At 40.1% G+C, this 13,760-nt stretch overlaps 1 protein-coding gene across 6 annotated transcripts in view; it reads left to right on the top strand.

Moving 5' to 3' along the window:
• nrxn2b (neurexin 2b) overlaps window positions 1–13,760 on the top strand; it is a 249,335-nt gene that overhangs the window by 99,364 nt on the left and 136,211 nt on the right. The window contains exon 1 of one of the 6 annotated variants that reach the window (XM_079603466.1): window positions 1–500. This exon is cut by the window's left edge and continues 687 nt beyond it. The exons of the other annotated variants lie outside the window; for them this stretch is intronic. Coding sequence (XP_079459592.1) covers window positions 188–500 — 313 coding nt within the window. The 5' untranslated portion in view covers window positions 1–187. The remainder of the gene's footprint in view (window positions 501–13,760) is intronic. 6 annotated transcript variants of the gene reach the window in all.

Here is a 13,760-nt window from a genome sequence, read left to right as displayed (position 1 = left end):
TATTACTGCTCCGCATGCACAGTTTTCCTCATCTTTTTGGGGTTTTAAAGGTTGGTCTACCTCATCTGTGGATTGCTTTTTTTGATTGGAAAGTTTTTTCTATTTGCAGTTTTTTCTGTTCCTCGTGATTAAGGCATTTTTCCCAGCTGCGGGAATCTAGAAATCATGGATACCGGCTTGGCCTGACATGTCTTCCTGTTCGTGTCACGTAAGGAGGCGTGGCATGGAAGCCCCACCCCCTTTCTCTTCTGCTTTGCTTCTGAGCAGTGGATTAGTGCTTTACCCACGAGCCCCGGCGCTCAGGGTCTTCTGGACCAGTGTGTCAGGTCTATGGAGACTGGTTCTGTCCCTGGCATTACTCGCCTTCCCGGGCCCGGCGGTCTCGGCTAGAGTATCGTCCAGTCTGAGCACAACACATCACGTTCACCATTTCCATAATAAACACGGCACTGTTCCCATCGCCATCAACCGGATGCCCTTCCTGACGCGGGGAAGCCACGGTAGGTGCCAGTGTGGCGGTACAGTTTCATTTGAAAGACTTATTATTTGTTGCATTTTTGCCTTTATCAAAATGGATAGATAACTCACAGGGAGTGGAAGAGAGAGGGTTCCGGGATCGGGAAAGGTCCCTGGAGCCTGGACTCAAACTCGGGTCGAGTAGATGTGATTCTTGAGTATATTTAATGACAGACACTTTCATTCAAAGAAGCTTCTATTGCATTTAGGGTAAATGCACTTTTTATTGGTTACCCTGGGAGTTGCTCTGTTTGAACTACTGGAATGAGTTTGAACTACAGGAATGAGTAGGAATGAGTTTGAACTACAAGAATGAGTAGGAATGAGTTTGAACTACTGGAATGAGTTTGAACTACAGGAATGAGTAGAAATGAGTTTGAACTACAGGAATGAGTAGGAATGAGTTTGAACTACTGGAATGAGTTTGAACTACAGGAATGAGTAGGAATGAGTTTGAACTACAAGAATGAGTAGGAATGAGTTTGAACTACAGGAATGAGTAGGAATGAGTTTGAACTACAGGAATGAGTAGGATGGAGTTTGAACTACAGGAATGAGTTTGAACTACAGGAATGAGTAGGAATGAGTTTGAACTACAGGAATGAGTTTGAACTACAGGAATGAGTAGGATGGAGTTTGAACTACAGGAATGAATTTGAACTACAGGAATGAGTAGGATGGAGTTTGAACTACAGGAATGAGTTTGAACTACAGGAATGAGTAGGAATGAGTTTGAACTACAGGAATGAGTAGGAATGAGTTTGAACTACTGGAATGAGTTTGAACTACAGGAATGAGTAGGATGGAGTTTAAACTACATGTCAAGTCAAGTCATCTTCATTTATATAGCGCTTTTAACAATGTAGATTGTTTCAAAGCAGCTTTACAAAATGAGTTTGAACTACAGGAAGGATTTTTTTACATGAATGAGTTTGAACTACAAGATTGAATTGGAATGATTTTGAACTACAAGAATGAGTTTGAACTACTGGAATGAGTTTGAACAACAGGAATGAGTTTGAACAACAGGAATGATTTTGAACTACAAGAATGAGTTTGAACTACTGGAATGAGTTTGAACTACAATAATTAGTTTGATCTACAATAATGAGTAGGAATGAGTTTGAACTACAATAATGAGTTTGAACTACAATGATTAGTTTGCACTACAAGAATGAGTTTGAACTACTGGAATAAGTGTGAACTACAATAATGAGTTTGAACAACAAGAATGAGTAGGAATGATTTTGAACTACAAGAATGAGTTTGAACTAAAAGAATGAGTTTGAACTACAATAATGAGTTTGAACTTCAAGAATGAGTTTGAACTACAAGAATGAGAGGGAATGAGTTTGAACTACAATAATGAGTTTTAACTACATGAATAAGTTTGAACTACTGGAATGAGTTTGAAATACTGCTGGAATGAGTTTGAAATTCAAGAATAAGTTTGAACTAAAAGAATGAGTAGGAATGAGTTTGAACTACAAGAATAAGTTTGAACTACAAGAATGAGTTTTAACTACAATAATGAGTTTGATCTACAATAATGAGTAGGAATGAGTTTGAACTACAATAATGAGTTTGAACTACATGAATGAGTTTGAACTACAGGAATGAGTTTGAACTACTGGAATGAGTTTGAACTACAATGATTAGTTTGCACTACAAGAATGAGTTTGAACTACTGGAATGAGTGTGAACTACAAGAATGAGTTTGAACTACAAGAATGAGTTTAAACTACAATAATGAGTTTGAACTTCAAGAATGAGTTTGAACTACAAGAATCAGAAGGAATGAGTTTGAACTACAATAATGAGTTTTAACTACATGAATAAGTTTGAACTACTGGAATGAGTTTGAAATACTGCTGGAATGAGTTTGAAATTCAAGAATAAGTTTGAACTACATGAATGAGTTTGAACTACTGGAATGAGTTTGAAATACTGCTGGAATGAGTTTGAAATTCAAGAATAAGTTTGAACTACAAGAATGAGTAGGAAGGAGTTTGAACTACAATAATGAGTTTGAATTACAATAATGAGTTTGAACTACAATAATGAGTTTGAATTACAATAATGAGTTTGAACTACTGGAATGAGTTTTAACTACAATAATGAGTTTGAATTACAAGAATGAGTTTGAACTACAGCAGAGGTGGAAAGTCCAGGGGTCAGAAAGTAAAAGTCCTGCCATATGTTTATTCCATCCATGAACTCAGTCAGCTGATTTCACTAATTAGTTCTATCTCCTGGCTAAAAAAACTGTGCTAATTAGCAAATCCAGGTGATTGGAACAAAATACTGAGGAGGACTACAGGAATGAGTAGGAATGAGTTTGAACTACAAGAATGAATTTGAACTACAGGAATGAGTAGGAATGAGTTTGAACTACAATAATGAGTTTGAACTACAAGAATGAGTAGGAATGAGTTTGAACTACAAGAATGAGTTTGAACTACAAGAATGAGTAGAAATGAGTTTGAACTACAAGAATGAGTCTGAACTACAGGAATGAGCACGAATGAGTTTGAACTACAGGAATGAGTTTGAACTACAAGGATGAGTTTGAACTACAAGGATGAGTTTGAACCACAGGAATGAGCACGAGGCCTCCGCCATTGAATGAAGGTGTGCTGGAATATCAGTGACATTGTGAAAACTGGACTTTACATTTTCATTTATTAATTTAGCATTTTTTTGCTGTGATTCCACTCCACGTTGAGCTGTGGAATCTGTAGAGAGCCTGTCAGTTCATGTATGAGTAGAGACTCCTGTAATCAGCGTTTGCTGATTGAGCTTCGCTCTGAGATGTCTGACTCGTTGAGTGTCTATATTTTCTCTCTCACTCTTTCTCACCTCACTTATTCAGGTGGGTTTCAGTCAGCTGTTAACGTGGTCCTGGCACAGAGAGGTCGGGCAGTCATCCTGAACCCTGTTTGTGTTGGTGATGATTGGTTCTCAGCTCTTATCACACGGCTCTGTGGAATACTTGATTATCATTGGTCAATTGCTCCATCCAGCGATATGTTATTCCTAGATAACAACAGAACACAGAAACACAGGCTCATCCGGGTCACTGAAGACATCAGCGCTATACACTCGCTAGGAAAGTTTTTTCCTTGTGAAAGTTTTGCCATCCAGTATTGTGGACTCACTCTCTCTCTTGTTTCATACAACCGCAGCGGCGGCCATTTTGTGACTATTGTTTTTCACACTGTTGGATTATAAAATACAAACAGGTAAAATTTTAAAACAGTTTAATCTGAAATAAATATCTCTTATTCATGTGTTCATAATTATTCATGTGTTGAAATGCTGTGTAATAAGTGGTATGACTGTATACCGTATCTCTTAAATGTCCGTCTAGCTGAAACTGCTCTCTCCGCGGAAGTAATAAAACACCTAATCAAATATTTAAACTCAGATCAATATTTTGTGTGTGATTATTAACTTAAATGGCAAGGGCAAGTATCCGTGAAATAAGTGGGATAATGTACATCCATCCAGTTATTCTCTCAGAATAAACCCCTTCAGGTGTGTGTGTGTGTGTGTGTGTGTGTGTGTGTGCGTGTGTGTGTGTGTGTGTGTGTGTGTGTGTGTTGTGTGTGTGTGTGTGTGTGTGTGTGTGTGTGTGTGTGTGTGTGCGTGTGTGTGTGTTGTGTGTGTGTTGTGTGTGTGTGTGTGTGTGTGTGTGTGTGTGTGTGTGTGTGTGTGTGTGTGTGTGTGTGTGATCTCAGATTCTGAGATCACTCACACACACACACCTGAAGGGGGTTTATTCTGAGATAACAACCGGCTGGATGTACATTATCCCTCACTTGTTCTCTGTATGATTGAGTGTAGATGATGACGGTTTACCGATCCGCTTCATTCCAGTCGTGTTCGATGACCTGTTCAAACAGCTTCACTGCATGTGAGATTAGATTGCAGTTCTCTTGCATCTTCGTTTGCATAATTAATGTAGAGACATCCCGTGGAACCCTAGTCTGACAGCGCTGGGTGAACGCTCAGCACGAGCCTCGGGGAGAACAAACACAAGAACAGAGAAACAAAAAATGGTAATTCTCTGAGATTTTTTCTAGTGGAAGTTTCTCAGAAACGTTTGAAGTGTCTGTTCTTCATAAACATGCTGGAAACACTGACCCGGCGCTGAACCTTCTCGGGGTGATGCTGGTTTCCAGTTCAGCGGGTGCTAACGCTAACACTGGTTCATGTCTGACCGCAGGCGTCTCTTAGAGGAATCCTTCACGATCGCACCCTCAGACCCCTGTGGTGTTCTCTCTTCAGTAGAACATGATGGTTAGCATCTCTCAGATCTCGTTCACATCAGGGTTTGAACTGAGCGGATCCCAGCGAACAAAGACGTGTTAACAAAACAATGCAATGTTAGTTCGTAACTGTGAGAACGTTCCCTGTCAGCTGGGACTCTCAGTTGTTTGTTTGCCCTCGTGAGAAAGCAGTGAACGGCAGCTCTTGGTGATTCTCCAATGCAGTGTGTGTGTGTTTGTGTGTGTGTGTGTGTGTGTGTGTGGGGGGGGGGGGGGGGGGGGGTTGCTGCTTGTGTCCTTGGGCGCTGTTTCTGTTTCTGTTTCTGCAACGTTTGCTGATGCAAGTCCATATGGAGCCGGCCTCTCCGTGAGCATCATGGGAGATATTTCATCATCCTCTGCGGTGTGCCAGTGTGTGTGTGTGTGTGTGTGTGTGTGTGTGTCAGGCCTCCGTTTACCTCCAGTGAGTATCTATGTATCTATCTATCTATCTATCTATCTATCTATCTATCTATCTATCTATCTATCTATCTATCTATCTATCTATCTATCTATCTATCTATCTATCTATCTATCTCTCTCTCTCTCTCTCTCTCTCTCTCTCTCTCTCTCTCTCTCTCTCTCTGTCTATATCTATTTGTCTGTCTGTCTGTCTGTCCATCCATCTTTGAACAGAGAAAGGTTGTTACAAAAAAAGATTAATATTTCTGATTGATTGTGCTCTAAGTCTAGATTATCCATCTATTGTCTGTAAACGCATGCCATTGATCATGTGACTGACGGTCAGAGGATGTTCTTCCACTAAAGTTCAAGATGCTCTGGTGAAGTATTGGTGTGTATGATGCTCTGGTGTGTATTGGTGTGTATGATGCTCTGGTGTGTATTTTGGTAAAGTATTGGTGTGTATGATGCTCTGGTGTGTATTGGTGTGTATGATGCTCTGGTGTGTATAGGTGTGTATAATGCTCTGCTGAAGTATTGGTGTGTATGATGCTCTGTCGTGTATTGGTGTGTATGATGCTCTGGTGTGTATTGGTGTGTATGATGCTCTGGTGTGTATTGGTGTGTATGATGCTCTCAAGTCAAGTCAAGTCATCTTTATTTATATAGCGCTTTTTACAATACAGATTGTATCAAAGCAGCTTCACAGTGATAAAATGAAAATAATACAAAAAAACAATTTCATCATCGTCCACCTTTAAGGCAGATCTATAATATTGTTGAATATTAAATGTCCCCAACTAAGCAAGCCAGAAGGTAAGGCAACAGCGGCAAGGAACCAAAACTCTATCAGGGACAGAATGGAGAAAAAACCTTGGGAGAACCCAGGCTCAGTCGGGGGCCAGTTCTCCTCTGGCCAATGAGTGAACAGTGTATGAAGTTCAGAATGAATCAGAGTATTTGTCCAGTTCCGGTTGGTTGAAGTCAGAGTGGAGAGGAGGAGAGACTGGTTGACACTTCAGGTCAGCGGCGTCGTCGTCGTGTCCTGGCGCTGGTCCTTCATCAGATCTGGATACGGCCTGGTTCCGGTGGACAGCAGTAAACCTCGGGATAGACAGAGAGACTAATATTAGCGTAGACGCCATCCTTATTATGATGTACCAAGTACATCAGGATTTACGGGAAGTGTTCCCGGTCCCGGCTGTTCTAAACTATGCAGCCTAATTATAGAAGTCTATAATGTGTTATGTGTATGCTAGGCCGAAGAGATGTGTTTTTAGTCTAGATTTGAACTGACAGAGTGTGTCTGCTTCCCGGACAATGGTAGGAAGACGGTTCCAGAGTTTTGGTGCTAAGTAGGAAAAGGATCTACCGCCAGCAGTCGATTCTGATATTCTAGGTATTATTAACTGGCCGGAATTTTGAGATCGCAGTAGACGTGAAGGACTATAATAAGTTAAGAGCTCGCTCAAGTACTGCGGAGCTAAACCATTTAGTGCTTTGTAAGTGATCAGCAATATTTTAAAATTTATACGATGTTTAATAGGCAGCCAATGCAGTGTTGACAGAACGGGGCTAATATGGTCATACTTCCTGTTTCTAGTAAGAACTCGAGCTGCTGCATTTTGAACTAGCTGTAGTTTGTTTATTAAGCGTGCAGGGCAACCACCCAGTAGAGCATTACAATAATCTAGCCTTGAGGTCATAAACGCATGAACTAATTGTTCTGCATTATTCATTGAGAGCATATGACGTAATTTAGATGTATTTTTAAGATGGAAGAAAGCGGTTTTACAGATACTAGACACATGACTTTCAAATGAAAGATTGGTATCAAAGAGCACACCCAGGTTCCTAACCGACGACGAAGACTTAACAGAGCAGCCATCAAGTGTTAGACAGTACTCTAGGTTATTACGTGTGGAAGTTTTTTGTCCAATAATTAGAATCTCTGTTTTTTCTGAATTTAGTAGTAGGAAATTACTAGTCATCCAATTTTTTATATCAGCAATGCATTCCGTTAATTTTGTGAATTGGTAGGTTTCGTTAGGTTTTGAAGAAATATACAGCTGAGTATCGTCGGCATAACAGTGAAAGCTAATTCCATGTTTCCTAATGATATCTCCTAATGGTAGCATATACAGAGTGAACAGCAGCGGTCCTAGTACTGAGCCTTGTGGTACGCCATACTGAACTTGTGATTGATAAGACATCTCTTCATTTACTGCTACAAACTGATAACGGTCAGATAAGTATGATTTAAACCATGCTAGTGCAATTCCACTAATGCCAATATAATGTTCGAGTCTATTTAAAAGGATGTTGTGGTCAATGTTGTCAAATGCAGCACTAAGATCCAGTAATACTAATAAAGAGATACAACCACGATCGGATGATAAGAGCAAATCATTTGTGACTCTAACGAGAGCTGTCTCGGTACTATGGTACGGTCTAAATCCGGACTGAAAATCCTCGCAGATATCATTTCTTTCAAGAAAGGAACACAGTTGTGAGGATACTGCTTTTTCTAATATCTTTGACAGAAATGGCAGATTAGAGATCGGCCTGTAATTGACTAGTTTTGTAGGATCAAGTTGCTGTTTTTTAACAAGCGGTTTAATCATAGCTAGCTTAAAGGTTTTTGGTACGTATCCTAGAGACAAAGATGAATTAATGATATTAAGAAGAGGATCTATGACATCTGGAAGCATCTCTTTCAGCAGCTTAGTCGGTATAGGGTCTAACATGCACGTTGTGGATTTAGATGATTTGACGAGTTTGCAAAATTCTTCCTCTCCTATAGCAATGAATGAATCAAATTTTCCCTCAGGGAGACTACAATGCGCTTCCTGATGCGATACTGTATTAGACGGTTGCATAGTTATAATTTTGTCCCTGATATTATCGATCTTATAAGTGAAGAAGTTCATAAAGTCATTACTGCTGTGTTTCTTGGAAACTTCTGGGCTTGAAGCTTTCTTTTTCGTTAGTTTAGCCACTGTTTCAAATAAATACCTAGGATTATGTTTATTTTCTTCTAATAGGGTTGAAAAATAAGCAGATCTAGCAGCTTTTAAAGCCTCTCTGTAAGCAATCGAGCTCTCCTTCCATGAAATCCGAAACACCTCTAGTTTTGTTTTCTTCCAGTTGCGCTCCATTTTTCTGGCTGCTCTCTTAAGGGCCTGAGTGTGCTCGTTGTGCCACGGCGTTGGACTATGTTCTTTAATCTTCTTTAAGCGCAGCGGAGCAACTGTGTCTAAAGTGCTGGAAAAGAGAGAGTTAAAAGTTTCTGTTGCAATATCAAGTTCTTCTAAGCTATCCGGGATGCTGAGATGATGAAACTGATTAGGAAGATTATTGATAAAGCAATCTTTAGTAGCAGAAGTAATCGGTCTAACATATTTATAACACGGAGTCGGCTTTGCAGCCTTGGCTAAATGTAATTTACACGAGACTAGATAGTGATCTGAGATGTCATCACTCTGTTGCAGTATTTCAACGGCATCAACATCTATTCCATGTGATAGTATTAGATCTAGAGTATGATTACGACAATGAGTCGGTCCTGACACGTGTTGTCTAACTCCAATTGAGTTTATAATGTCTTTAAATGCCAATCCCAATGCATCTTTTTCATTATCTATGTGTATATTAAAGTCACCAACAATTAGCACTTTATCTGCAGCCAATACTAATTCTGATAGAAAGTCCGCAAATTCTTTGATAAAGTCTGTATGGTGCCCTGGTGGCCTGTATACAGTAGCCAGCAGAATTTTCAAACGTGATTTATCGTTTACACTAGATATTTTTACATTAAGCACCAACACTTCAAAAGAATTATATTTACAACTAGATTTCTTAGTGGTTTTGAAAATATTACTATAAATTACAGCAACACCTCCTCCTTTGCGTTTCAGACGAGGTTCATGTTTATAACCGTAATCTTGTGGGGTTGACTCATTTAAAGCAATGTAATCGTTTGGTTTTAGCCAGGTTTCTGTTAAACACAGCACATCTAGGTTATAATCTGTAATCATATCATTAACTATTAGCGCTTTTGAAGTAAGAGATCGAATATTCAGCAACCCAAGCTTTATCATTTGCTCATTTGTATTATATCTATTTTTTATTTGTTGAAGATCAATTAAATTTTTAACCTTAGATGGGTTTGAACGTATTTTTGATTTCCAAGATCGGGGAACAGACACAGTCTCTATATGATGATATCTAGGTGAAAGAGGCTCTATGTGATGGGATTTATCTGACCTTGGTGACGTGAGGCCGCTAGCAGACGGTCGGTTAAGCCAGTCTGTCTGCTTCCTGACCTGAGGCCCAGATTGTCATGTTTTATCTCTAAGACTATGAGCCAAATTACTAGAGAGAAGAGCAGCACCATCCCAGGAGGGATGAATACCATCTCTTTTCAACAGGTCAGGTTTGCCCTAAAAACTTTTCCAATTGTCTATGAATTCTATATTATTTCGTGGACACCACCCAGACAGCCAGCCATTGAGTGAACACAATCTACTAACTATCTCATCACTCCGGCGAACAGGAAGGGGGCCAGAGCAAATTACAGTGCTTGACATCGTACTTGCAAGTTCACACACCTCTTTAATATTAATTTTGGTGATCTCCGACTGGCGGAGTCGAACATCATTAGTGCCGACGTGAATAATAATCTTAGAGAATTTACGTTTAGCATTAGCCAGCACTTTCAAATTTGCTTTGATGTCAGGCGCTCTGGCTCCCGGCAAACATGTGACTATGGTGGCTGGTGTCTCTATTTTCACGTTCCGTGTAATAGAATCGCCAATAACTAGGGCACAATCAGAATAATTCTCAGTGGGTGTTTCACTGAGCGGGGCAAATCGATTTGTTATCGGAACGGAAAAGTGGTTTTTTGATCCGCGACTAGAGCGATCTCTCACTGTCACCCATCTGCCCTGCTGCACGGGCTCTACTTCAGCCGGAACCGACTCATGTAAAGAGTTCACTAGGCTAGGCGCATCCAAAATAGTATCTAAAGCTCTAGCACTCTTCTTACTATTCTCGATTAAAGTTTGGATGCGTGTCTCTAGTTCTGAAATCTTCTCCGTCAGCCTGACTGTCTCCTTGCATTTATCACATATAAATCCTATATTGCCGACAGAGAAGGCTATGGTAAACATGTGACATGAAGTGCAGGTGACAATAACAGGAGAAGACATTACTCACCGTGTTTGTTGACTGATTCTTACTCACCTGGGCTTTTATGAACTCAAAGGCGCGGGCGCGCGAGAGAAAAATAAATAACTGAGCGCACGGGTGGTGCGTTAAAAGGCTAGTGAGTTAGCGTGTTGTGCTGACAATAACGGAAGCTAGCAATGTCAGGTTAATCTGAGATGTTGAGTAAGCTGTATTTAGTAGTATAAACAACTAGAATTTATAATAAATGATGGTTCAAAACAGAAAGAAATACGAAGCTAATACGAGGCTTAGACGCAGCAAACAAACTCACAGCAGCAGCAGTCACAGCGAGGCAGACAGGAGCAATCGATCTCTGGTGTATATTGGTGTGTATGATGCTCTGGTGTGTATTGGTGTGTATGATGCTCTGGTGTGTATTTTGGTAAAGTATTGGTGTGTATGATGCTCTGGTGTGTATTTTGGTAAAGTATTGGTGTGTATGATGCTCTGGTGTGTATTTTGGTAAAGTATTGGTGTGTATGATGCTCTGGGGTGTATTTTGGTAAAGTATTGGTGTGTATGATGCTGTGGTGTGTATTTTGGTAAAGTATTGGTGTGTATGATGCTCTAGTGTGTATTTTGGTAAAGTATTGATGTGTATGATGCTGTGGTGTGTATTTTGGTAAAGTATTGGTGTGTATGATGCTCTGGTGTGTATTTTGGTAAAGTATTGGTGTGTATGATGCTGTGGTGTGTATTTTGGTAAAGTATTGGTGTGTATGATGCTCTAGTGTGTATTTTGGTAAAGTATTGATGTGTATGATGCTCTGGTGTGTATTTTGGTAAAGTATTGGTGTGTATGATGCTCTGGGGTGTATTTTGGTAAAGTATTGGTGTGTATGATGCTCTGGTGTGTATTTTGGTAAAGTATTGGTGTGTATGATGCTCTGGGGTGTATTTTGGTAAAGTATTGGTGTGTATGATGCTCTGGTGTGTATTTTGGTAAAGTATTGGTGTGTATGATGCTCTGGTGTGTATTTTGGTAAAGTATTGGTGTGTATGATGCTCTGGGGTGTATTTTGGTAAAGTATTGGTGTGTATGATGCTCTGGTGTGTATTTTGGTAAAGTATTGGTGTGTATGATGCTCTGGGGTGTATTTTGGTAAAGTATTGGTGTGTATTTTGGTAAAGTATTGGTGTGTATGATGCTCTGGGGTGTATTTTGGTAAAGTATTGGTGTGTATGATGCTCTGATGTGTATTGGTGTGTATGATGCTCTGGTGTGTATTTGTGTGTATGATGCTCTGGTGTGTATTTTGGTAGAGTATTGATGTGTATGATGCTCTGGTGTGTATTTTGGTAAAGTATTGGTGTGTATGATGCTCTGGTGTGTATTTTGGTAAAGTATTGGTGTGTATGATGCTCTGGGGTGTATTTTGGTAAAGTATTGGTGTGTATGATGCTCTGGTGTGTATTTTGGTAAAGTATTGGTGTGTATGATGCTCTGGGGTGTATTTTGGTAAAGTATTGGTGTGTATGATGCTGTGGTGTGTATTTTGGTAAAGTATTGGTGTGTATGATGCTCTGGGGTGTATTTTGGTAAAGTATTGGTGTGTATGATGCTGTGGTGTGTATTTTGGTAAAGTATTGGTGTGTATGATGCTCTGGTGTGTATTTTGGTAAAGTATTGGTGTGTATGATGCTCTGGTGTGTATTTTGGTAAAGTATTGGTGTGTATGATGATCTGGTGTGTATTTTGGTAAAGTATTGGTGTGTATGATGCTCTGGGGTGTATTTTGGTAAAGTATTGGTGTGTATGATGCTCTGATGTGTATTGGTGTGTATGATGCTCTGGTGTGTATTTGTGTGTATGATGCTCTGGTGTGTATTGGTGTGTATGATGTTCTAGTGTATATTGGTGTGTATGATGCTCTGATGTGTATTGGTGTGTATGATGCTCTGGTGTGTATTTGTGTGTATGATGCTCTGATGTGTATTGGTGTGTATGATGCTCTGGTGTGTATTGGTGTGTATGATGCTCTGGTGTGTATTGGTGTGTATGATGCTCTGGCGTGTATTGGTGTGTATGATGCTCTGGTGTGTATTGGTGTGTATGATGCTCTGATGTGTATTGGTGTGTATGATGCTCTGGTGAGTATTGGTGTGTATGATGCTCTGGTGTGTATTGGTGTGTATGATGCTCTGGTGTGTATTGGTGTGTATGATGCTCTGGTGTGTATTGGTGTGTATGATGCTCTGGTGAAGTATTGGTGTGTATGATGCTCTGGTGTGTATTGGTGTGTATGATGCTCTGGTGTGTATTGGTGTGTATAATGCTCTGGTGTATATTGGTGTGTATGATGCTCTGATATGTATTGGTGTGTATGATGCTCTGATGTGTATTGGTGTGTATGATGCTCTGGTGTGTATTGGTGTGTATGATGCTCTGGTGTGTATTGGTGTGTATGATGCTCTGGTGAAATATTGGTGTGTATGATGCTGTGGTGTTTATTGGTGTGTATGATGCTCTGGTGTGTATTGGTGTGTATGATGCTCTGATGTGTATTGGTGTGTATGATGCTCTGGTGAAGTATTGGTGTGTATGATGCTGTGGTGTTTATTGGTGTGTATGATGCTCTGATATGTATTGGGGTGTATGATGCTCTTTTGTGTATTGGTGTGTATGATGCTCTGGTGAAGTATTGGTGTGTATGATGCTCTGGTGTGTATTGGTGTGTATGATGCTCTTTTGTGTATTGGTGTGTATGATGCTCTGGTGTGTATTGGTGTGTATGATGCTCTGGTGTGTATTGGTGTGTATGATGCTCTGGGGTGTATTGGTATGTATGATGCTGTGGTGTGTATTGGTGTGTATGATGCTCTGGTGTGTATTGGTGTGTATGATGCTCTGGTGTGTATTGGTGTGTACGATGCTCTGGTGTGTATTGGTGTGTATGATGCTCTGGTGTGTATTGGTGTGTACGATGCTCTGGTGAAGTATTGGTGTGTATGATGATCTGGTGTGTATTGGTGTGTATGATGCTCTGGTGAAGTATTGATGTGTATGATGATCTGGTGAAGTATTGGTGTGTATGATGCTCTGGTGTGTATTGGTGTGTATGATGCTCTGGTGTGTATTGGTGTGTATGATGCTCTGGTGAAGTATTGATGTGTATGATGATCTGGTGAAGTATTGGTGTGTATGATGCTTTGGTGTGTATTGGTGTGTATGATGCTCTGGTGAAGTATTGGTGTGTATGATGCTCTGGTGAAGTATTGGTGTGTATGATGCTCTGGTGAAGTATTGGTGTGTATGATGCTTTGGTGTGTATTGGTGTGTATGATGCTCTGGTGAAGTATTGG

This window comes from Phoxinus phoxinus (genome assembly GCF_949152265.1).
Source record: "Phoxinus phoxinus genome assembly, chromosome: 2".
Lineage (NCBI taxonomy): Eukaryota > Metazoa > Chordata > Actinopteri > Cypriniformes > Leuciscidae > Phoxinus > Phoxinus phoxinus.
This window is presented reverse-complemented; position numbering and strand designations above follow the sequence as displayed.